The sequence below is a fragment of the Gopherus flavomarginatus genome, chromosome 17 (genome assembly GCF_025201925.1).
Source record: "Gopherus flavomarginatus isolate rGopFla2 chromosome 17, rGopFla2.mat.asm, whole genome shotgun sequence".
NCBI classification, from domain to species: domain Eukaryota; kingdom Metazoa; phylum Chordata; order Testudines; family Testudinidae; genus Gopherus; species Gopherus flavomarginatus.
In genome coordinates this window covers 2,230,097-2,255,101 of record NC_066633.1, presented here as the reverse complement: position 1 = coordinate 2,255,101, position 25,005 = coordinate 2,230,097, and the positions used below count along the sequence as shown (strand labels likewise).

General features: G+C 43.4%; 2 protein-coding genes across 6 annotated transcripts in view; one reads left to right on the top strand and one right to left on the bottom strand.

Moving 5' to 3' along the window:
* GOLGA1 (golgin A1) overlaps positions 1-8,070 on the top strand; it is a 31,739-nt gene extending 23,669 nt beyond the window's left edge. For 3 of the 5 annotated variants that reach the window (XM_050926241.1, XM_050926243.1, XM_050926240.1), the window contains 6 exons: positions 219-379; positions 805-960; positions 1,905-1,964; positions 3,315-3,485; positions 4,059-4,145; positions 5,446-8,070. In XM_050926241.1, the coding sequence (XP_050782198.1) occupies positions 219-379; positions 805-960; positions 1,905-1,964; positions 3,315-3,485; positions 4,059-4,145; positions 5,446-5,526 (716 nt within the window). In that variant the 3' untranslated portion in view covers positions 5,527-8,070. The remainder of the gene's footprint in view (positions 1-218; positions 380-804; positions 961-1,904; positions 1,965-3,314; positions 3,486-4,058; positions 4,146-5,445) is intronic. The other 2 variants (XR_007769970.1, XM_050926242.1) reach the window with 2 other exon arrangements.
* Positions 8,071-10,298: 2,228 nt separating this feature from the next.
* ARPC5L (actin related protein 2/3 complex subunit 5 like) lies at positions 10,299-19,799 on the bottom strand. Its single transcript, XM_050926280.1, has 4 exons — positions 19,602-19,799; positions 14,751-14,823; positions 13,873-14,049; positions 10,299-10,812 (listed from the first exon to the last, which is right to left on the bottom strand). Exons 1-4 carry the CDS (start codon positions 19,739-19,741, stop codon positions 10,750-10,752), a joined length of 453 nt encoding a protein of 150 aa, XP_050782237.1. The 5' UTR covers positions 19,742-19,799; the 3' UTR covers positions 10,299-10,749.
* Positions 19,800-25,005: the final 5,206 nt, after the last annotated feature.

The following is a 25,005-nucleotide window of genomic DNA, read 5'->3' as shown; positions in this document are numbered from 1 at the left end:
CTCAACACAAGAACTAGGAGTCACCTGGTTAAAGCTCCGAGGCAGCTTGCATTGATGTTCAGTCCACATTGTATTTGCCTCCGGCATCAGTGGAGAGGGGAAATAGGCCTGATGCTCTTCCACTTGCCTTCTGTGCAACTCGCTCTGTTTACAGAGAATTAATAGAAGCTACTGTTTTCTTCTGTGGAATGGCACTAACCATGTCTGTCCTGATCCAGGTCATGAAGCTCTCATGTTGCAAATGCACCTGTTGCAGTCTGACATAGAAGCATGCAAGAGCCAAGCAGCAGAGAGGGAAGAAACAGCAGGAAAGCAGATCAGTGCTTTGAGGTTGAAGATGCAGGAGCAGCAAGAGCAGCTGTTGGCGAGCAGGAGAAATGTGAGTGAAGTTGCAGGGCAGCTTCCTCCAGTATTGTCAGGAAAGCCACAATGTGCCGAGACTTTAGCTCACCCTGCTGTGCCTGAAAGCAAACAAAACCTCTCCATGGGATGTGACAGGCTTTGAACTGGTCACCTCATCATCCCACCTGCTGCCGTGAAACATCACCAGAGCTGTCTGTGTCTGTCACTGTGCACTTGGCCTAGAGGAACCCAATCCCCTTCAGTTTTTTTAAGTGTCCTATGAAAAGCAGCATTAGACAGCTAGAGTGTCCCTTTGGGTGTCTGTCTCGGGTAGTTTCACAAATGAGATTGTCCTGCCCAAACTTACCTTTTAAAAACACAGTGGAGCTTTATCTTTGGGCAGTAGCACCTGGCTGCCAAAGTTGTGGTCTCTGAGATTTGCTTTGCTCTTTACCTTTGAAGGTTTTGGCATTAGAAGCAGCAAGAGCCTTTAATAAGCACTTGTATCCTCCAGAAGACAGTGAAATGGAACAAAACGGAGAGGTGGCAGCTGCAGACATCCTTCAACTTCAGAAAGACAATAGAGACTTGGAGCAGCAAATTTCTGAGAAAAATAAGGTAACTGAAATACGGTGGAAATGGCTTTTCCCCATTTGGCTCATGTGGCTTTTATTCCTGATTTGTCAGGCCTGCAAAAAAAGCATGAAACTACAGGTAATATGTGATCCTAGGTACTAATGTCCTGCCCTCCTCCTGCAAATCCTACTGCTGTCCAAGGATTTCCTGTCCCCTCCTACCTCTGGAACAGCTTCCCACACCCTGGTTACCTGCTCTGCCTTCTTTCTTTAGACCCACTTCTTCTAAGAAGCCTCATTATTAAGTGATGACAATATGCTTGGTGTTGTACAAGATATGCAGAGCCTTCCGTGGAAAGATTGGTCTAGAATATGGTGCTGGCAGGACAAGATATGTGGGGGAAGAAGTTACCTTATATTAGAATAAGGGGTTAAAGAAAATGTCATTTAGTGTGTGCCTTACGGAAGAGTGGCTTTTCAAAGTGGGGATTGACCCTCTGGCTTTAAGGGGATCGTTTCAGGCCTAGGGCCTGTCTCCATATATTCTTGTGCATGCACAGTTATCCATTGTAGCTTAGCTCTCTGCAGTCTTATGGAGCCATATAAATAACAGAAAATCCTGCTTCAGTGTCAGAAAAGATTCAGAATCTGATGCAGTATCTTTCCCCTTGTTGCAGCCATGTTCCCTTTGTTTTCTGTTAACCTCATATTTTATCTCTATAATGTTGTCACATTAATCTGCATCAAGAATTAAAGTATAGTCTCCTCATCCCATTCCTGCTGCACTGTGTGGCTGAAAGAGCAGAGTATTCAGGCTTGTCAGATCACTCTTCTCTAGAGCCATTAACTTTGTTCAATGTCTGCTCCATTAGCTAAACTTCAATTGTGGGGTTTTTTTTCATTTGAAACTTGTAGGTCTGAGCATGTTCAAATATGAAGCTTCCATGCTGTTAAGTTAATATCAGTTTATCTGTCTTGTGTGTGTAGATGATAAAACAGTTACAGCAGAGAATGGCAGAGCTCAAAAAGACCCTGCAGAAAGAGCTGGTAAGTCTTTAGCCTTTCCAGCCCCCTGATGTTGACAAGGTACTCATGCTGCCAGTTTTTAAAAACTTGCTGCCATCTGGATTGTAAATCCTTTGGGATAGAGACTGTCTTCATATATGTTTACAGAGTGCTCAGCAAAAGGAATCCCCAGTCTGGGGATATAAATATTCATTAATCCCACAGATGCTCTAAGTGGTGTTAGTCAGGATGTGAGTACTGTGTCAGTCAGTAACTTCAGCACAAGTAAATAATTATGCCAGCCCTGATCTCCTTTTGCACCTGGGGGAAATCCAAGCTAGCAGCCAGAGCTAGTGTGGCCAGGTCACTGCAGCTCCTCTGATGTAAGTGCTGAGGGTTGGTTCACTGCACTTTGCAGTAATCTTTGTTCATCTCTGGAAACCTGCACTAGAAAACAAGAGATGATCTATTTCTCCATAGACTCTTCCTTGCTCTCACTTCACAGTGAATAAAAGGAGGCAGAACAGGGTTTGGGCACATCTTGGTTTTTTCCTTTGCTTGATAGTTACTGTGGGTTATAGAAGACCTGGCTCCAGGGTGACTGAGGATTCCCTGATGCTTCTCCTTGGAGAGGGAAGCATTGAGATTTAATTGCTATTTAGCCGCCTCTGCAGGTCAATCTCACAGTCTTAGTGGTGTCCATCTTTAGGAAAGACTCTCCCCTGCAATCCTAGGTGGAGGGATAGAGGGGATGAAATGGTGAGCCCTGTCTCAATCAGCATTAGACCAACTTGGTGCAGTCATCTAAGAAGTCATTATTACATTTTTGTAACATACCCACCTTTAAAGGTTTTTAACGTCCTTTTGTTAGGATTGGATGGCTCTGGAGTTGATAATGGGATACAGAGCCATCCCCGCTACAATACCAATGCAAATCCTGCTCAGGTTAGAGGCAACACTGTTTGGTTTAGGCCTAGTTCCAGAAGTGGTTTGTGTGATGTAGACACCATTAGCAGCTTCTGTGCTGGCAGTCTGGGTAGGCGGACCAAGGATTTCATAGATATGGAGACAGCTCAGGTTAGAGGCAACACTGTTTGGTTTAGGCCTAGTTCCAGAAGTGGTTTGTGTGATGTAGACACCATTAGCAGCTTCTGTGCTGGCAGTCTGGGTAGGTGGACCAAGGATTTCATAGATATGGAGACAATCACCATCTTCTCCCTACAAGTGGCTCTTTCAGGGTAAGGTGGGGAGAAGCTTTTGCTCGAGTGTTCCTGCCTGGCTATACCTGTCCTGTGGATAGAGGACTTCAGTCTCCAGTGCTATCAGGATAGCACCTTCCTCCACTACTAAATTCATACCACTTCTAAGTATAAAATGATTTTTCCTTTTCAGAAAATAAGGCCTGACAATGAGATCCCTGAAGTACGTGAGAAACCAAATTCTGAAGTGCCTAATGCTGCAATGACTGTCACAAACAACTCTGATCTAAATGACTCCCGGGAGATCAACTTTGAATACCTTAAACATGTTGTACTAAAGTTCATGTCCTGCCGAGAATCGGAGGTAAAGACGTGTTCTCACATCTAAGTTTGACTCACTCCTGCTTACTGATAAACACAAATTCCAACTCTAATTAAGAGCTAGAAAAGATCTGCAACTGCACGATGTTATGTTTAACTGCTTTAGTGTTTGAAGCACCAGCTGCATCCTGGTGTCCTGCTGATCTGGTAAGATTCATCCATTTAAAATATTAGTAGAGAGTTTGAACAGACGCTCAACTCTAAAGATTCATTAGGATATTTGTATGTCTCTATCCTGCCTATACACCAGCCTGGTTAATCCTAGGAACTACTCAGGGTTACCACGGGAACCAAATCCATTCTTCATTCAAATAAACCAGGTAAATTAAGTGCTTCCCCCAAACTATGCAAACCACAACAGAGACTGGAGAATCAAGAAAAGCTACCTGCCAAACACACAGGAAGTGAGCTGACACAATCCACACCTGTGAATGGGATAGGATACAGAGGCTTCATACCAAACCTGCACAGATCCTCAGTACTACCCCATAATCCTAGAGTGGACCTAGAGAGCTGGGAGTTTTGCAAAATGCCAACAAATCTGTTTTTATTTCAGGCATTCCACCTAATTAAAGCTGTGTCTGTGTTACTTAACTTTTCACAAGAGGAAGAAAATATGCTCAAAGAAACATTGGAATACAAGGTAAGATTTGGTTTTTTTGTGTCCTCTCCTAGATGTCCCGCAACATATTTCCCAAATTTTAGGTTCTGTAGCTAATGACAATTGCTGTTTTCATGCAATTAGCAGACCAGTGTGTTTACAAACATTTAAACATGCTCAGAGCAGATAAATTACATATTGATTAAACAGGAACATACCTTTTGAGTAGTTTGCCATTTTATCCTCTTGCTGGCAATTGTCATTTTTATTTTCTATCAGCTGAGCCCCAATCAGCTTCCTGTTTTTGTGCCTGAATCTCATTTAATAATGACCCACTACCACCCCACAGATGATCTGTGCTCTTTAATCTCTTGTTTGTTGTAGTCTCTGCTCTTTCTCATGTGGTAGTGATCATTGGCTGCTGTATCCAAGGGCACAGCAAGCTGCAATTAGCATTACCTGGTTATTTGTGACTCATACTTGCTCTATTTCTGCTCACAATGATAAATTCTTCTCTGTAGTGTTGCTGGAAGTGATGTATAAGACAGTAAAGGCAAGTACAGGACAACTTTCCCATGCACCAGAAAAGTACTAAGGGCAGCAGTGGGGGCTAGTGGACTCAGTATTGGGTAGGAAGCTAGTAGCTCCTTAGTTCTAATCGTGGCTCCCAGAGGAAGTGCTTACGCGTTCAGAGCAGGGAGCAGAGTCAGAATTCTTGTGTTCTACTCTTGTCTTTGCCACGGATTTGCTGTGTGACCATGGAAGTTGCATAACCTGTTTCTGCTTGTTTTCCATTATGTAAAATGGAGAATTCTCCCAGAGGGGCATAAGGGAGATTCTACTAATGGATGTTTGGAAAGGGCTAGGTGGTGTTACCCCAACCAAGCCCACTGTTCTCATTGTCTCTTCCTGCTTGGATCAACACAGTTAAGTTACCCATGTTGACTAGATATGAGTATACAGGAGGGATAATATGGGGTGCTGTTTCACAGTGGGTATTTTACATTTGACTTTAATCAGGGTTTTGTGAGTACAAATTAAACTGTATGAAGTTAAAGGAACGTTCAGTTGAAATAATTTAAACAAATAATCCTGTTATACATAAATTTAGCTGATTATGAAAGCAGAAGGAATATGTGCTGTTTAGACTATGAAAAAAAGTGAAATCAGTTTCAATTTGATTCTTAGTTATGCGGTGTGTGGGACACATACTTTTGTTATGTTGTATAAATGCTTGTTTTTATCAAATCATGGGGATGCGCATGGGCTGATGTCCCTTGTTAAACCCTCATGATTTAAAAGAAGAGTCTAGGTTAATGTGTGGTGTGCTTTCCCATGCCAGATGTCGTGGTTTGGGTCAAAGCCATCTCCCAGAGGCAGTATCCGGCCATCTATCTCGAATCCCAGGACAGCATGGTCTTAAGGGAACTGGAAAATGGGCAATCAGCATCTAGCCTCTTTTTTTCTGTGAAAAGGACACATCACACACTAGTTCAGGTGTGTCTTAATCACTGTCATTGCAGTATTTTGTACAAGAATTTTGATTGTTTACAAAGATATACTGTACAAGCAGCATCCTTCACTGCAAATTGAAATTTTCTCTCTGGGGTGGATTCAGGGACTCTGTGTCAATGGCCTGTTAGCTGTGTAACAGCTATCTCCTTATGCTCATAAATCCTGTGTCTTGGCACCAAAGGGTTACATTAATTTCACTAAACATTGGTGGCTGTTCAGGATTTTGACATTTACATTTGTCATGATGGGGGATCCCAGCTTCTGTTGTAATGAAATACTCTAGTTGCATAACTCTAGGTACATCCTGTAAAGCTTCCCTTTCCCATTGGGCACAGGTGGCAATGAAGGGGTGTTTGCTGGTGGTACTGTGTTCAATTCCTGACCGTTCTAAAAGCTTTTTGGAGACCACGAACAAGAGGTATAACCAAAAACAAAGTCTTGCCTTGTTATACTGCCTAACTTGTTAGCATTTGTTCATATCACTGTAAATTTTACAGTGTATATATCCTGGCCTGCGGTCATGAAAACTGCACAGATGACATTTATTTAATTTTCAGAGAGAGCACAACTTTATAGTTGTCTGATTTTTACTTTTCTTAAAGAAAAAATTAATATTTAAAATGGTCTTAATTATAGTACCTAATAATCAGTTGCCTTTTAAACTAATGTAGTAGTCTGTATCATAGGTTGTTAGTGTTGGGAAGAGAGGTAGTAAACCATTTTAAATACTTTTTAAAGCTTAATTTCAGTTTATTGTAAGCATAATTAAAAGAAGAGTTCCAGAGTCCTTATTGAAAGGAAAAAAAATCTTAGCGATACAAAGGGCAAAGAACGTCAGTATAATACCTTTGGATTTTTTTCTTTACAAGTTTGCTAGCAGCAGACATAACATCTGCTTCCCTCTAAAGCAGTAATGACTGGATCTGTTTCAGACTTTACATTTACCTGCAACTAAATTTGCTTTGATTTTAAGGTTGAGGGGCTTATTAGCTTTTTCCTGTCCTACTATTCTTTAGTTGGAGCATGTGTTAGTCTTTTTAATGTAAAGGCAGAATTCAGCTTGTATGCAACAGATTGTGGCTTGAATACTATGAACTTCCCTGGAGAGAAAGGACAGACTAAGCCCTGATCTGCCATACAGAGCTGGAGTAGAATTTTGCCCTTAGTGACTACCTACAAACTACATTAAAAATTGGAAGCAGCAATTTGTCTGGGTTTGTTAAAAAAAACTGAAGTGTTTATAAAAACTACATAGAAAATATGGAACTTAAACAGGCAAGTTGCATGCAGGCTCTTGGCTATTGTTGAATAACAGTATTTATATCAAATACATCTTAATGAAAATTCAACATCTACGTAAGAGAATTCTAGACCAAATGTTTCTTTATGGTAAGACATTCATAGTCACTGTAGTATTTTGACCTTAACTGAGGGTGTAGGAGTTGGCCTGTGCTAGTAGGAGTAATGTTAAAAAGTTTTATAAATCTTGTGGAATGAATCACATTACCCTTCTATTAGGGAAGAATAGCAACATGAGTTTTCAGTAGACAGGCTCTGGCCTTATATCTAAGTAAACACCTTTAATGGTGTTAGTTTCATCTACAGCATTACTCTCAATGGAGGGGCTCAAGGGCTGCCTTTACCCTAGTTAACTTACAATAACATACAAATGTAATGTGCTTTCATATTAGAAAATTTAATGCATCTTAAGGGAAAGACTTTCATCCATTATTCTTCTCTCTCCAAATGGAGTAATGAGGACTATGCCCATGTGTGCTTAGAGCTAAAGCATTCATTTTACTGTGATTTTAAAAATTACTTTAGGATGAATGGCACCTTTCCATAAGATATCAAAGGAATTCAGACATTCTCAATTGCAACAGCGACCCTTGCGAATGTCTTTTGCTGACAGTCGATCTAGGGCAGCTAAGTTCCAGTATGGTGATGCCCATCCTACTGTTCTTGTCCACCAGTGACTACCAGCATGCTGCCCAAGGACTAATGTAGAAGCTGGTTTGAGTTGTTCCTTAATCTGCTATGGGTTGCTGTTTAACATGAAGGAAAGCAGTCTCCTCAACTGGTTAGGGGGGATCAGGGTAAAGGGACCAAGGTGAGCTGTATGCTAGAGAAACTTATAGTATCTGTTGAATAGCATAACTTCAGTTTGATCCTAAAGGTCCTTAATTTGCCCTGAGTGAGTTTTCCTGTGTTGAATCTTCTTTAACTAATGCAGCAAGAATAATCTATGGTGTATATATCAACAATTAATGTACTTTTCCTTCTCTAGAAGCTCCTGGGGTGTATATATAATCCTTTTTTATGAACATCTGCCAGTGGATTTTAATCTATTCCTTTTGCATTGTAAATATGGATTGTATTATAGAACTCTGAAACAACTGGAGAACTAATTTGTGGTGCAGTATTTTTGATTAAAACTCTGGACTTCCTTCTAGTCATCTTATTTGGTTAGTTCTATGGTATTCTAGTGTTGATGCATCAGGTAGTTAACATGTAAAGAAGCTAACTGACCTCGAGGACGGGGAGAGAGGACTATTATACTTAACTTATAAACCCTAATTTTTTTATCAAGGATAAGTGCATGCTTTTTTCTTTTCCTACCTTCTGTGGCTAGTATCTCTGACAACATTGTGCATCAAGTGAGGGGAGGGTAACACCTACAGCAGGAGACCAAATTTCACTGAAGGTTGAGGTCCATTTATAAAGCTTAAGTTCAAATGCTACCCTTTCATTTGACCTCTGTTACTCTTTCATCCCTGCACAGCTTCTTTATCCTGAAAAGTACTTCATTAAGAAGCCATCTTCCAGTAGTTAAGGGTTCTTCTTGAAGCAGTGCTGTAATGCCTCTTCAGTACATTGAAGGCCTGGCTCATGGGTTTGTTCTCTCTCTCTCTCTCTCTCTCTCTCTAATTTCTTAAATTCAGTTACCCTTAATAGGGGTCTTTACCCAAAACACAGCATGTTGTGCACTGATAACTTACCCTAAAGCCTTTGTTCCAGGTGTTTTCATGTGACAAGTTCCTCCAACCTTAACCCCCTGCATCTCAAGTCAGTCCTCAGAGAAAGCAGGATCTACATCAGATGCTTGTAGTTAGCCTATAAAGTGGCTGGGTTCTCTGTTTAAGTTTTAATCATGCAGCAGGACCCATTACTAGAGTAACAGCTTTGAAGGGGAAAGGAGAAAATACCTGCAGTGCATCGAGTTTCAAGTTTAGTATTTTTTACCTGAAGCTAAACTACAGACCCCTGGTTTTGACTGGTGCTATACGACCCATAGCATTAACACAACATGCCAGGATCTTCTCACACAGATGACTACACAGCTTTGTACATTAAAGATGTGCTGATAGCTTATTAGCAGGATGCTACTCAGGAGAGGTCCACTTCAAAGGGAGTGAATGTACTTCTGTTTAAAGATTAACATATCAGAAAGCTCCTATTCAGAAGATGAGCAAGCACTCACTGTAATTAAATGCATAAAAGGTGAGGACACATTTTTCATAACAGCATTAGTTATACATGAAGCTCTGAAGTACAGTAATTTCACTTTAAGTCATCCTGGTTAAGCATGTTTCATTGCTCATCAGTTAGGGAACTTGTTCATTTAAAGTTGTGCAATGCTCCACTCTTACATTGTTTGGCTGCCTGCTTTCTCCACAGCTGGCAGCCTTTATGCCCACAGCAATCAGCTAGCTTGCACCATTTCAGGGGCAGGGGGGAGAAGGGAGGACTCAGCTGGCTCATGGCATGGGAGGGAGGGGGAGCCTGCATGCTAACTGCCCTGGGTAAGGGGGGGGAAGGGGATGCCTGCAGGCTCAGTCCTTGTTCCCTGCCCCCTAAATACTGCAAGCCAGCTGATTGCCTGAGGGAGGGGGGAAGAGCAAGGACTCAGCATGCAGGCTCCCTGTCCCTGGGGAAATCAGCTGGCTTGCAGTATTTAGAAGGGAGGAGGCAGGTCAAGGATGGGGGTTTGGGGGAAGGGGTGCTTGCTGCCACACAACATGCTTGTCCTAGCCTACAGCCTCCTTCCCTGCCTCATCTCCAGTGCCTGTGGGCTGTGCCTGTGTGGGGTAAGGTAGGGGCATGTCCCAACTATAGTACTGTATGTACAGTACATTTGTAAACAGCACATGCATAGTATTAAATTGCTTGTTTAAAATGTATATAATGTCTTGTCTGGGGAAAAATTTTCCCTGAAACTGAACCTAACCCCCCCGCCCTCCCTCAATTTACATTAATTCTTATGGGGAAATTGGATTTGCTTAACATTTCATTTAAAGTCACATTTTTCAGAAACATAACTACAACATTAAGTGAGGAGTTACTGTAGTTCCTTGCTCAGCTGGCATGAAGAGAAAACTGAGCCCTCAGTTAGAGACCCTTAACACTATATATTTGGCACTTAACTTAATCCCATGTTTATCCGTACAAATTAAATCAGGGCTAGAAAGAAAACATTCAAGTAAACACAGAGTGAGGCAAAGGTGCAGTTCTAGGTGCTCCAGTTTAAAGCATGTCCTTTAGAGACAGTCAAGGTGGTGTAGATGTAAACAAGAGCATAATGCTGTGTGGAGGTCAGATCCTACACCAGGACTGTTTCAGTACTAATTTGCCTTTGAATCAAGGGCAGTTTATCTAAATTGTAAAATTAAGTTATTTGACTCTTATAATCCAAGAGCTTTATTGATGCAGCAGGCACTTTACAACGAAACCAAACCAGTAGTCCAGCTAGTCCTTTGATTATATGTACAAAGTCCCCTTTCAAATAAACATTTCCCCCCACCCAGAAACCAGTCAATTTTGTGTTTGCTGAAGCCACAGCACCTCTTCTTTTAAATAAGCAATACACAGGATTTAATTACCTCTCCCCTTACAGTAATAAGGGCAGAATTTCTGCCTTCTGCTTTACCTTTAAACAAGGGATCAGAATGTCTCAGCTCCTATATTTGATAGGAGTATTTACTCTTTCCCCCAACCTTTAAAATTAGAAGCATTCCAGAGGTTTCCAAAGTTTCAGTAGATTGCAATGTCTAGAAAGATGGACCAGTGTCACTTCAGCTAATTCTTTCTTCTGAGTCCAAACCTGTTCATCTTGGTTCAAGTTAATAGTCTTTTAAACAGTCTTTCTTGCTGTAAGAACTCTTACTATGGAACCTAGTCCACCTACTGCTAGTGCCTGTGAGGGTAGGAGAAGGAGATAGATATTACACATCAAATCACACCATTACACACACAAGGCATCTCAAACATAACAGCAGATATTAGCTAACCTCATTTCTATACTTAATTGTAACACTAAGCAGTATATAGTTCATTTTTCCATTTGTTGCTAGAGCTCCTGAAATTCAGATACTATTCACTACTTAAGCATTTACTTCTTTCTTTACATTTTCTTGCTCTTAAACCTTTGAAGTAGGTGTTTAAAAAAGGTTCTTTAATGAAAAATAGATTTCCTTAATAGGTGCTGGAATTAACATTACTGTTTAAGTTAATTCTTCTGAAAATGATAGGGTAACAAATCTGCAAATGAACATGAAGCAGAAACAGTAGTTTTCGTTTTGTGGAATCTCACTTTCAACCACTAGGAAGGAAATATGCCCACAGGATCAAGTATTAGTGTTACTAAGGAAGCATAAGTTTGGCATTATGCTATTGGTTCAAGAGTTGAACATTCTAATGGGTCAGCAGCAACTGCAGCCATTTTTGGAAAAGACTAAAACCAAACATTAGGAACATACTGCTGGACAGTTTATCCCAACTTCTTAAGAACAACGTTAATAGAAACAGGAAATTTAACCCTAATAGAACTGTTTAAGTTACAGTAAGCTTTCACCTAAAGTCTGTGCAGGTACCCCCTGCAGTTGTGATCTCACCGAACAATTTAACTTCTGGTGGTAACAAGCCCTGGTACAACTTATTCCCCAAATCACCACAGAGAAAGAAACTAGGGGTTAGGGTGCTAACCTAGGATTTTTTGACCTGGATTTCATTCCCAAATCTGCTCAGACTTCCTTCAGGAGTTCGGGCAAATCTTTAGTCTCTATGCCTCAGTTCCCCCATCTATACTATGGGCATAATAATCTCACTCTTCACAAGAGTGTTGTGATAGGCAGAATGAAGAGTGTGAGGTTCTCAAGTATCTGAGGCAGCCTGGTTCTGTAAGACAAGCTATTGTATTATATCAGAGAGCCCAAGGACACTTAAGGGAGACCTTACTGTCAGACAGTAACCTAGTGACATCCTGTAAACCATTCAAATTTAAGGGGATGGTGCAGAAAGACTCTAAGACACAGAACAAAGCTATCATCGGTTCCATTGAAGGTTTTAATAAAACTTCGTATGACATTACCACAACTACAGAATCTCTGTCACCTGCCGTAGTTCTGACTGGAAACAAGGTTCTTTTGTTTTTAGTCTAAGTTCCATATCCTGTGTACAAACAGTAAACCAAGATGTACCTACGTTAGGGTCTAAAAGGTAGATATACTAGTGATTGGGAGAAAACAGCTATATACTTATGTAATTAAGACTGTCAATTTAGTTTGTACATTTATCTGCTCGATGCAATAAAAATACAGCCTATGAAGTATTACAACCTAAGAACCTGGTGCAGGGAGTACTAGTGTCAAACATCCTGCTGCTCTTAGAAAGTGCAATGTGATAACTGAGCCATCTATCTAAGAGGTGTGGGAGAGCCTGTGTGTAATGCACAAGCTGGGTGTATAAGAATTCATAAGTTTTTACTCACTTGCACCTAAGTCACAACTGAGAATGGTTTCTATATCTATTGCTAAAGCTGGGCAGCTGGCTCTGACACTAATTTAAAAAGGTACTGAAAGGGAGTGCTAGATCTCAAAGAACTAGACAGATGACGACTCCTCTCACCATGAATGAAGTAGAATTCAAGCAAAGCTTCAGTTTGGAAACAGGGCCAAGTCTACTTCAGAACTGCCTCATTCCTTTCAAAGTCTGGTGATGAGTGTGTAGGCTGTTTTTATATTTGGCTGCATACTTTGCATGGTAACAGTTCCCCAGCCAAGGCAGTATGCTGGGTAATTTCGTACACCATGGACCACCAATCCATAATAGCCAGAAACCATCATTTTCATTGGAAACAAAAAGCAAACAGAAATATGCTCTTTGACCATGTTCTCATGACAACATCTCCCACCCACCCACACATTTGAAATGACATTCTGCAAAGCAAGTGGCAGCTGCAGAAGTCTTCAGTGCAGTTACGCAGTATCACTATGTTGGCATCAGCAAATGTGTGTGTCCATGCTCAAAGGGCAAAGCCTTCAAGGTCTGAACACATCCCTTGTGCAGTGGTAGACATACCCTGAATTTAAAGAGATTCCTTCCTTTAAATACACTTTTCAAGACAGTTGTTCCACACACAGACCTACACTCTACCCTATGCCTGCTCAAACATGCACCCTACCCAGGGGTGGCAGGAAGGAAAGTGTCAAAACAGTCTGTTGGCAGCAAGGCCCTCACCACACCCTCGTAGGATCACAGAACAGCCATCCCATAGGGGACCTTTGCCTCAGGACAGTACACATCAGAGCAGTCATTCCACACTTCAACTTGAAGGTGGAGTGTGGATCCAAGTAGGAGTTTTTCAGTTGCAAGACTGCACAAGAGTTTCTCTTGTAAGTTAGAATTGTGCAACAATCACTGCTCAGTTTTGTACACCCAGATGCCAATTTATGGGCATATGACAGATCAAAGTTCTGACAGTTGTGTATTTCTCTAGCACATATCCAGAAGCCTATGCACCTTGCACTACGTATACACCCCATTAGAAAAATCACTTTCCCAGTGTAATACTTTGAATAATCAAGTCTCCATTTACAAGTTCCTAGTTGGTAGATTCTACCACAAAGAAACATACATCACTCTACCCAACTCCATCATAATACTTCCACCTTATTCCTCCTTCCATGGACTCCCAACCTTCCTAAATGGCTGCAAGAAAAGATGGACTTTGAAGCCTACTAAAAGTTAATGAATCCAAGCTCTGGCAGACCAGTAGGGGGAAATGAATTCCCAAATAGTGTAGCCTTCAGGGAAAATGCCCTGTCAGACTCCTCTTTCAGCATCTCCACTGAATACAATATTATATGATTCTGCATAGGTACTGTTACATAAAGCATTTAGAAACTCAGAAGATTTTCAGTAGGATCATTGTTGAACTGTGACTTCATGTTTAGGCAGCAAAGGAAGAGACACATACCTTTTCATGCCATTGAAGTAATATTGCACTGCTATTTTCTGTTGGCTTTTCAAATCCTTTATAAACGTACTTCATTAACAAATCAATACCATTTCTGTCTAACGAGTTTACTGCCTGTTCTATCTCACTGCTTTTAAAGGATGTGAGGACCTTAAGCACCACTCCCTGGGCCCGTTCCTGCAACAAGAGAAGTAAAATTACATCAGAACCTATTGCCCCAAAGATCAAAAACAGCAAAATCTTAACTGTATCCAAAATGCACATTTACTCAGCAAATGACTTCTGCCTAACATAACATGCAATGGAACTCTCAGCTGGATATATAAAGGCTATGTCAGTTTGTGAACCATCAGGCTTCCATTTTACCATTTTAAATTTCAGTAGTTAGGAGCATTTGAGAACCAACTTTTTTAAACGTTAAGGATTGAAAAGGGTCAGTGTTTCCTTCTGAGAAAACATGATGGGATTTGATGGGTCAGTGGACCAGACTTGTAAGTATCTTAGCAGCAAGTTTCCCCCACCGCTATGCCCTAGCATAAACTTGCTATCCCACTCCATCCAGCCAGATGTGTGCACCAAGGTGGAGAAGCCACATATATTGGATAGCTTCTAATATTCTTCTCCTAGAGTTTTCATAGTAAAGGTCCAGCCATCGAACAGAAGCAGTTACTAATCAAGGGTGTCTAAATACAAATATACAGCATATACATTTTACGTGGTTCACATAATAGGCTATTAATGATCAGCTATTTATATTTTCAGATAAATGTTATTTTAAGGTGTACTAACACTCCATATCTGGGTCCATAAGGATCAGTGTGTCGGCACTTATGGTGAACTAACAGTCACACCATTAGAAACCCAAAGGCTCCATTTACCTTTATTGCTTGGTTCTTTGTGTTCAAGGGAGAATTCCTTAAGGCTGTGTGGAAAGCTTGGAGCATATCACCTGTGCAGCACAGCAAGTCAAGGACCCAAATTGTTTAGATATTCTTAAAGATGATTAATAAGCATTCTATAAAGGACGGTTCAGAGCATTGGGTTTTCCAACACACTTAACTTGAGATAGTGGAAACAGGAAGCAAGGATCAACTGTAGCAACAAACCACGCCTTCTGATACGGCTGTCATAACCCTCATTTTTAATATAGCTAAGACTATTGTGAATAGCCTTTTGAGTATTCTAAAGACCACCACAATTTGCTTTGTAATACAAAATACTTGATTTCCAAAAGATGTTGTAGGAGCAAAGCAGAATGTCAGAGTGTGCACATCAAAAGGTAACTCAGTTCACAGTCAACAGATCTTTACTCTTATCACTATTTCTAAATAATATACATAATAATGGCTGAGCATCAACATGAACTAAGGTATCCCAGCTTGTCACAGAAATTACATTACTTAGAGTACAGTGGATACTGTGTAGACACAAATTCCAAAATAGCGTTATGGAGTTCAGGGTCCATGTAACCTGAACACACACGCATACACAATCTAAAAAGGGTCTTATCCTGTCTTCAGTCTGAAAGCATTCCCAATTCTTTCAACAGGGTTTTGCTGAGAAAGGGTATGCAGGATTTCCACAGCTCCTAAAGCTAGAATTCACAGAGTAGGTGGGTAAGAGCTCAGCATCCAGAAGGAAGACATGTTAGATTAGCTGTAAAAATAGAAACATGTCCATTGGGGATATCCAGAAGAAAATGTCATAAATTGGCAAGATGGCAGCTGCATTTACCAGCTTTAACAAGATTTAGTCTGTTCAAAACCAAACAAACTTCAACTCAAATGTCATTTTCCCCATGCATATGATTCTGGAGGCTGGAAATCCACCAAAGCTACAGGCAAATATCTAAATGCCTTTGAAAACAAATGCCTCAGGAAAATATTAAATTGAATGAATTTATTACAAATGCCAAGATTAATCAGAGTTGAACGACTCCTTATCTACAAAGTTACCCATAGAAGATGACGAAAATATTGAACACGTGTTAAGAATGAAGCCTGAGCATCTGCTATCGGCAACTCAAGAAACATTAAGAGGCGTCAACCAAAAGAATCCCTCCATTGAACGGTATGTACAGAGAAAATTATGAGTTTAACAACATAGAAGACATGCAAGAAGCAGCCCAGGCTAGCCAGAGATAGTAGACCCTTGGTTGTATCCTAAGCAATATTTGACAGCATGGGAAGGATTCAGATTACATACATCTATTTATGAAAGAGAGTGCATGCATACCTCATCTGGGAGGCATCCAATCCTGTCTCCTGCAAATCCTAAGCATAGCTATAGATGCACAGGATAAGATACTGAAATGCAGTAGAGAAGCTCAGGAAACAGCATTAAAAAGTTTCTCCTCCCACAGGAGGAGAGTATGGAACCTAAGCTTTACCAGTGAAGACATTCTCTTTTCTACATAAGTCAAATTGTGGTAATGGAGCTAGGTAGTTTGGGAATTCCATACTGTATAGTAAGAACAGTTGCAAGTATCAGGCAATTAAACATAAATTAAAAAACTTGAATAAAAAATGCCAAAGAAATCAGCACCAGATTTAAATTGATTTTAATTAACTTTGATCCCGAGCCCTGAAACTATACCACAAGAGGACGATTGTTAAAGCTCGACAGCACAGCATGAAGGACTGCAAACAAGTGCTCATTTTACTTCAAGGTCAATTTCCTCTTCACTTATAATTTTTAAAGCAATAGTTTACATCTGAGGTGACAGGAAATCCTTTGTCAGTTAAACTAAAGCTGACAAGACTTCACTGTTATAAAAACAGAAACCTCCTCATTCACCACACAAAACTTAAAACTTTGCAAATCAGCAAAGCCTTGTTCTCAGTTATTCAAACTGAGCTACGGAACCATCCGACCTTACAACCCAACATTCTCATTTGCTCAGTTCCAAGGATGCCAAGTAACAAGAATGACATCCAGGGGGACAAGTCACCTAAAAAGTAACTAGGCATACTGGCAACTATAACTGGAAAACTCAAATAATTTGCTAGTCATTTCTATTATGCTTATAAATACCAGTAACAACAGGATGTTAATGAACTAATCTACTTCCTTAATTAATAGCAGATCCCCTCTCTGAAATACATGCAGCAAACCCCCAACTTCATATTTTGGTTTAAGAAATCATGCTGCCATAAAATAGTTAATTCAGTCATTCCCAACACTTGTTCAGATAGAAAAGTGCATCTTGGAGGACTTCATGAACAATTTTATTTGGTGAGGAAGAGCAGCCCAAGTGACAGCTGCCACTCAGGAAGAATTCTGATCAATATAAAGAGATCAGCACATACTGCAACTAGTTACTAATCAAATTAGGCAAATGTAGAATAGTTTACTGGCCTGCTGCCTAATTTAATTTTTACAGTGATGGAATCTTAACTATATAATGTGGATACAAGATAGCTCAGAGGATTGGTAATGAGGTACAGATCCTGGCATCTTTAGATGACAGACTAGATTCCAGCCCAGGTAGACACCAAGTCTGATGGCTGTTCGGACCAATCTGAAATGATTTGGTGGCGCTTAGTCCAGCCCCCTAATGGAGAGAAGTCCCACATCACAGAAATCACTACAATTATCATCTTTTAACAGTTGGCGCAGAGAATCCAAGCAGTGAATGGGGAGAATGAACTTGTCATCTCCACATGTGGTAAAGCAGTCACTATTGATATATATTAGTGTTGGGTGCAAGCCTCTACCATTTTTCTGGGTGGAAGACACAAGCCTCCCAGGCTATCAAGCACTTTACTCTAGGTTACACCATGAAAAAAAGATCTGCACAACTCCAGCTGGTATTTTCTAAGATGCACAGACAAACTAAAACTACCATTTCTCCTCCCAGTTAGAGGCCATCCTGCTCTCTCCCCCCTACACTTGTTGTAGACTTCATTTTAAAAACATATTGTGTCAAGGTGCCTCCTTCCTTTCATCTTCTGAACAGGAACCTTAATAAAAGGAATAATCTGGGTTAGGTCCCAGTGTGGCTGGTAGCTGAGTTACTTTAAGCACATTTACATCAGTTTGGCTCAATTAACTCACTTCAAAACACACTGTCCTACTTGAAAAATTATTTCAGAAATGGGATGAGGCAATGGAACATTCTCCTTCTATATAAGGCTCTCTGTCCACTTCTGTCTGCAACCCCTAATTAGGTAACTTAATTTGCTTCCCAATGTTTCTATCAACAATCCATTATAAACTATGAATTACAACCAACTGCTACAAAAATTGAAATTAGATCCCACATAATCCCCTTTCATAAACTGCTAAAAATGACAGAATTGTTGGTGTTGCAATATGCAAAGCTAGTACCTGCAACTATAAATCAGGTTATTTCAGAACCTGGTTAGAATTCCACAGGCAAAGAGATACCAATCTTAATGAAAGTTAAAGCATAGTCTGGGTCTTGCTTCATTTCTCATGTTTGCTGCTTTCTTTCTCAGCCAAGTAGAGTTTTCAATTTTGCAAACTGTATCATATAAAGATGAGCAAAATAACCTGTTTATTTCTTGTAAACAGAAAAGTGCAATGGAAATTAGAACTCATGAAACTGGACAGCAAAAAGGCAAAGATAAAAAAAGGAGAGATGAGTTAAGATAACATTTTGGAGAGCCAAGCATTTTTAGCATTTTAAACAGATGTTATAAGGGAATTATGTAAATGAGTCATACCTAGGAGCATTTAGGAATACCTCAGAACAGAGAAAAAATTATACTTTTAACACCTCTCCAATTATAGGTACCGTATTTTCAGTTGTGCACAGCTACTTAATCTCAGCAAATTTATATTCATGACTAAATTTACAAAAGCACTTTGGGAAATGCATGTTTCACACTAAGTTTTGAAAGATGAGATCCCCACCCCCTTTAAGGCTATAAAGGCAATAATGCCCACACTGCAACCATGGACCTAGTAGTGTTAAAAAGACATATGCAATATAAAGTGTTGCTAAAGGAGAGAATTTCAACAGTACAAATGGTAGTTAGGCATCCTATACTTCTTGAAAGTCAACTGGGAGTTAGATGGCTTTCTGCCAAGCATTCCTTTGAAAATCCCCCTCAGAGTAACTGTAAATCTTCATAACATGATACATGTTCTAAAACATGCTTTTCTGAGCAAAGTAACAGCTAATGATGCTGATGATACTTTAAAAGTCAATGCCATCTGAGTAGTGCCCAGTGAAAGGAAAGCTTCAGTTCACATATCAGAGCTACTGTTTCAGGCTCTCTGCAACCTCAGGCAGACATCACTGCTTGGATTACACTTTGGATGGGTTTACAACTATAACAGAGACCACTTCCGGGGGCTCCCCTGGGACCCTGCTACAACGGACAGCTGTCGAGCCCTTGCTAGCAGCAGCGAGTCAGCACAGACCACGCCGGCCTCGCGCGGATGAGAGTCAGCGAGGCGGGCGACATCCCGTGAAACCCCATTTCCTGCACTAGCTCTGCAGAGACAGGTGGTGTCAAGCCACCAGCCTGGGGCAGCCCAGCACGTGGCTCGCTCCGCTCCGCTCCGCTCCAGCGCGGACACCCCCTCCCCCGCGGCACGGAGCGCGCCCCGAGCCCCGCAGACTGGGCCCGGCCGCCCCCGCAAGAAGCGGGGCCCTCGAGTGACGCCACCCCCGGCCCGCCCGCCCGGAGCCTCTGGGGCCGCCCGGCGCGGCTCTCCCTGCCGGGCGCGGCGCCGGGCCCAGGACACCCGAAGGATATTGCCTCAGCAGCGCCTCCACCTCGGGAGCCGGGTCCGGCTCGGCCGCCGCCGCCTCGTCCGGCTCCTCCACGAACTTGTTCTCGTCGTACTCGTCGATGTCCAGGCGGCGGAAGCGCGAGGAGAGCGTGTTCCGGGCCATGCCGGCGGAGAGCCCGCTTCGCCTCGCCTCAGCCGCGAGCGCCCGACAGCCCCGCGCGCCGCTTCCGGCAAGGGGCGGAACCGGAAACCCCGCCCGCCGGTGGAGGAGCGGGAAGAGCGGAGGCGGAGCTTGGCTGTGAGGCGAGACTGGCAGGGCCTCGAGGAGGCGGGGCTGAGCAGGCGTGGGGGAGGGGCAGGGACCGGGGAGGCGGGGCTGAGCGGACTGGGGGAGGGGCAGGGACGGTGGGGAGGCGGGGCTGAGCGGACTGGGGGAGGGGCAGGGACTGGGGAGGCGGGGCTGAGCGGACTGGGGGCGGGGCAGGGCCTTGGGGAGGCGGGGCTGAGCGGACTGGAGGAGGAGCAGGGACGGTGGGGAGGCGGGGCTGAGCGGACTGGGGGAGGGGCAGGGACTGGGGAGGCGGGGCTGAGCAGGCGTGGGTGAGGGGCAGGGATGGTGGGGAGGCAGGGCTGAGCGGACTGGGGGAGGGGCAGGGACGGTGGGGAGGCGGGGCTGAGCAGGCGTGGGGGAGGGGCAGGGATGGTGGGGAGGCGGGGCTGAGCGGACTGGGGGAGGGGCAGGGACTGGGGAGGCGGGGCTGAGCGGACTGGAGGAGGGGCAGGGACTGGGGAGGCGGGGCTGAGCAGGCGTGGGGGAGGGGCAGGGATGGTGGGGAGGCGGGGCTGAGCAGGCGTGGGGGAGGGGCAGGGATGGTGGGGAGGGCTCACCCCACCCTCCAGCTCCATGCTGGGCCAGTCAGGGAGAGGGCCCCTGGTGGGGTCTCAATTTTGTATTCCTGGAGGTTTCATCACATGACAGTCTGTAATTGAAGATTAATTTTTAATTGCTGGAGGCTGCAGGACAATCCTGGAGGGTTGGCAAGTCTACCAGAAGCAGGTGCTGTTTGCCCTGTGCTGGGAGCACCAGAGCCCTGCTTATAAACACATGCAACTGGGGCAAGCAGCTACCTGGCCCTGGGACAGCCGGGAGCTAGGCCTCCCCACTGCTCCTGCAGTTGCAACTGGTAGAGAAGTGGTCAGAGTGAGGTCAAGGCTTGGCTCGGTGCAGTGCATTGCACAGCCACAGTGAACTCCAGACCTTACCCGTCTTGTCATCAGTCGAAGGAGAAGTAGGCGAAAAGCTGCTGTAAGGAGGTGAGTGTTGTCACTTTGTTCTAAATCCGCAGTTCTCAGGCGGGGCCCAAGGCCCCCTGGGGGACCATGAGCAAGTTTCAGGGGGTCCACCAAGAAGGGCTGGCATTGGACTCACTGGGACCTCAGGACAGAAAGCTGAAGCCACACTGCCCAAAGCCCCACCAACAGGGCTGAAGCCATAGGCGCCAACTTCCCCTGTCCTGTAGGTGCTCAACCCCGCCCTCACTCCACCCCTTCTATGAGGACCTGCCCCCAAAGTCCCTATCCCAACTCCCCCTCCTCCTGCCACTATTCCAGCTCCTTCCCCAAATCCTGGCCCTGCCTCTTCCCCAGGTGCCACGATCCCACTCCCCCACCCCCAGCGGAGGAGGGGAGCTTGGCTGCCAGTGGGTGCTCTGCATCCGCCAATTTTTCCCCATGGGTGCTCCAGTCCTGGAGCACCCACGGAGTCGGTGCCTATGCTGAAGCCAAAGCTGAGCAGCTTGGCTTCATGTGGCCCTCTGTGGCATGGAGCCCCATGCAATTGCCCTGTTTGCTACCCCTAATGTAGGCTCTGGCTTTTATCTGTAGACAAACAGTTGTGGCACAGGTGGGCTGTGGTGTTTTTAGATCATGTTGGCGGTGGGTGGGAGGCTCAGAAAGAAAAAGGTTGAAAACCCCTGTTCTAAACCATAATAAATCTAGGACTAGGGTAGCCCAGCCCCTTACATACCAGGTCTGCATACCCAATATTTTACTTGCATGACAAATTATTTCTACTCCGCCCCCTCCCCCCTTAAAGTTTATGATACTAGGTTGAACCATCTAACGAACCAGCAGTTCATATTAAGATGTGGAAGGAGAATGTCTGTCTGATTTCCTACAGCTGGAATTATGCATTAAGAAATTACATGCTGTTCCCCATTGCTTAGATTCTCCACACACCCTAAGCTATGTTTCAGTTCCAGTAAAGCTCCTCCACACCCCTCCTTTCCAGCATTTCAGTTTGCTTGTGTGTCCTGAGGGAATTCTGTGCCAAAAAATAAAATATTCTGCACACATTTTAAAAATCTGCACATTTTATTTGTCAATAAACAAATGTGAAGACTCCAGTATGGCAAGGGGGAGTACAGGCCACTGACTACAGAGGTGTGGGATCACCTTGTGTCCCCTGCCAGTCTGGATATGGACTCAGTGCTAAAGTTGCACCCAACGCAGACACAGCACAAGGACCAGGTCTGTCCCAGAAACACCCTGGGGCCCTGCCCCTCCAAAGATGTAGGCAGGCAGGTTCAGCCTAGCGGGATCCAAGTGTGGAGGGGCTTAGTGTGGGGAGATCCAAGTGTGGTGTGATAGGGTTCTGTGTGGGGCAATCTGGGTGCAGGTAACTTGGTGGGGGGAGGTGTGACATGTTGGATCACAGAACCCTCCTTGGGAGTGGCCAACTGATGTGCCTGCTGCAAACCCAGACCCAGGGTCTGAACCACATCCCCTAACAGCTGTAGGCCTAACTGAAAGCAACTTACAGAAGTGTTCCTGTCTTTAACACTCTGATGTCCAACTCCCAGTGGGATCCAAACCCCAAATACATCCATTTTACTCTGTATAAAGCTTATACAGGACAAACTCATAAACCGCCCACCCTCTATGACACTGATAGAAATGCACAGCTGTTCTCCCCCCCTCCAGTATTAATACATACTCAGAGTTAATTAACAAGTAAAAAGTGATTTTATTAAATAGAGAAAGTAGAATTTAAGTGGTTCCAAGTAGCAGCAGACAGAACAAAGTGAATTACCAACTGAAATAAAATAAAACATGCTAATCTAAGACTAATTCAGTAATACAATTACTGAGTACAGATAAAATGTCACCCTGAGAGATGTTTCAATAAGACTCTTTCACATACTGGACACCTTCCTAGTCTGGGCACAGTCCTTTCCCCTGGTACAGCCCTTGTTCCAGGTCAGGTGGTAGCTAAGGGATTCCTCATGAAGGCTGTGCCCTTAAAGCTAAGCAATGGGTGCTCCCTTTGTTCTGTTCTGTTCTGTTCCACCCATTTATATATCTTTTGCATAAGGCGGGAATCCTTTGTCCCTCTCTGGGTTCCCACCCACTCCTTAATGGAAAAGCACCAGGTTAAAGATGGATTCCAGTTCAGGTGACATGATCACATGTCACTGTAAGACTTCATTACCCACTTGCCAGCACACGTGTATACAGGGAGACTTACAAATAAAACAGAGCCATTTGCAGACAATTGTCCTGGATAATGGTAATCATCAAGATCCCAAACCGCTATTAATTATAATAGGCCCTCAGAATTATATTTCATATTTCTAGTTTCATGTACAAGAGTGATAACGTTTATACAAATAGGATGATCACACTCAGTAGATTATAAACTTTGTAATGATATCTTACAAGAGACTTTTTGAATGAAGCGTATTCCAGTTACATCATATTTAAACTCATTAGCATATTTTCATAAAATCATATAGAGTACAACATCACAGGAGGATCTGGACGAACAAGGGTGCAGACTTAATGGGACTCTGCAGGAGAGTCCAGGTGAATGTGGTTGGGGCTCAGCTGGGGTTGTCTGGTTGTGGAGTGCTCAGCAGGAGGGGTCCAGGGGCTGGTTTGGTGGGGATCGGGGTGTGGTGGGCTAGTCAGGGTGGTCCAGGTACAGGTGGGGTGAAGTTTGTTGGGGTGGGGGGTAGTCTCAGTGCAAGGGTGGAGTCCAGATGCAGGGAGGTGGGGCTTATTGTGGGGGTCTGGGTGCAGTGGGACTCCAGATGCAGAGAGTGAGGCTTGTTAAGGTCTGGGTTCAGGTTCTGGGTACAGCGGGTGAGGCTTGGCAGGGTGATCTGGCTATGAGATGAGTCCAGATGCATGGGGGTTCAGGGAGCAGCTTCCTGTACATTGCCCCCTTTTTCCCCACAGCTGAGAAGCAATAGGGGCAGGAAGTGGGGGGGATGATGCAGAGCTTCCTGCAGCCAGAGAGGTTTCTGGGGGTGGGTCTGACCCAGCCCTGGCTGCTCCTTGCAGGTGAAGAGGAAGTCCTGTCCTCCCCTGCCCAGCCAGGACTAGCAGCCTAGCCTAGCTCAGGCTAGGAGCCACTGGCTGAGGCAGCCCTAGCGTCACTCCCACTTTTTTCTCTCTCCACTAGCTGCTCCTGGCACACAAAACAATGCATTTGCACTGCTGGGGAGCCGTGCACGACCACTCTTGCAGCTTCCCCATCAGAAAGTCATTTTTCTGCAGAGAAGCAAAGAAAGCTGCAGAGGATACAAATTCTGTGCACAAACAGTTGCACAGAATTCTCCCAGGCGTATCAGTTCTTGAAAGGAGAGTAAGATGTCTTTTGGAGCTACAAGGGAACAATTAAGTTCATGTCAGTCTAAGGGATAACATTTATCAATGCAATCAAGATGAATTGTTTTTCCAACACTTTTTTCATGCAAATTTGTTTGTAATAGAAAAGGCCTAGCTGGACACTGCAGGAAAATAAGAGCAGCCACCAGTCAGTACAATTTTAATCAAGATTTGAAAACTGATTTTAATGCAACTACTGCACTAAAAAAGAACCTGCTGTAAATGAAGTGTATCTACTAGATTAATGGATTGGTTAGTATGATACTACACCTAAGTGCTAGGACAGTGTGGTGGCGCCTTGAATAATCACACCATCACTTCCTTCCACCAAGCTGAGTTTACAGAAATATGGTTAGAAGTTGGGTACTACAAAATTTTGAGGAGTTGATCTAGGAGCAAAGTTCCATGGTTGAATGGCTGCTCCATACCAGTGGAGTGGATCATTAAAAGGGAAAGATTGTCTAGTGATACTTAAGTGAACATATTTATATTCCCAGCTCTATCAGATTTAGCACAACTTCAGTTGTCACTTAGTTTCTTTTATACCTCAGTTACAACCCCTTCCTCCATCTAAAAATGGGGATATTTCCCTATCTTAGAAAGGAACTATGAGACTTGATTCATTAGTCATAGAAAAAACACTTAAGTTCCTTGATAGAAAAATGCAACCAAATATTTTGGCAGGGTTAATCCTTTTGTGACAATAAGGGTTTGGTACAGAGAATGCCTTACTATCCCCAAATTAGTTTATAACAG

What these genes read in the sequence shown, in the direction of transcription:
- ARPC5L (XM_050926280.1), bottom strand. Translation starts at nt 19,741, where the DNA reads ATGGCCCGGAACACGCTCTCCTCGCGCTTCCGCCGCCTGGACATCGAC. An exon ending in GTGGAGGCGCTGCTGAGGCA is followed by an intron (nt 14,824 to 19,601) that starts ATATCCTTCGGG and finishes GCTGTGCTGCAC; the next exon opens with AGGTGATATGCTCCAAGCTT. An exon ending in CAAAGAACCAAGCAATAAAG is followed by an intron (nt 14,050 to 14,750) that starts GTAAATGGAGCC and finishes CTCTTGTTGCAG; the next exon opens with GAACGGGCCCAGGGAGTGGT.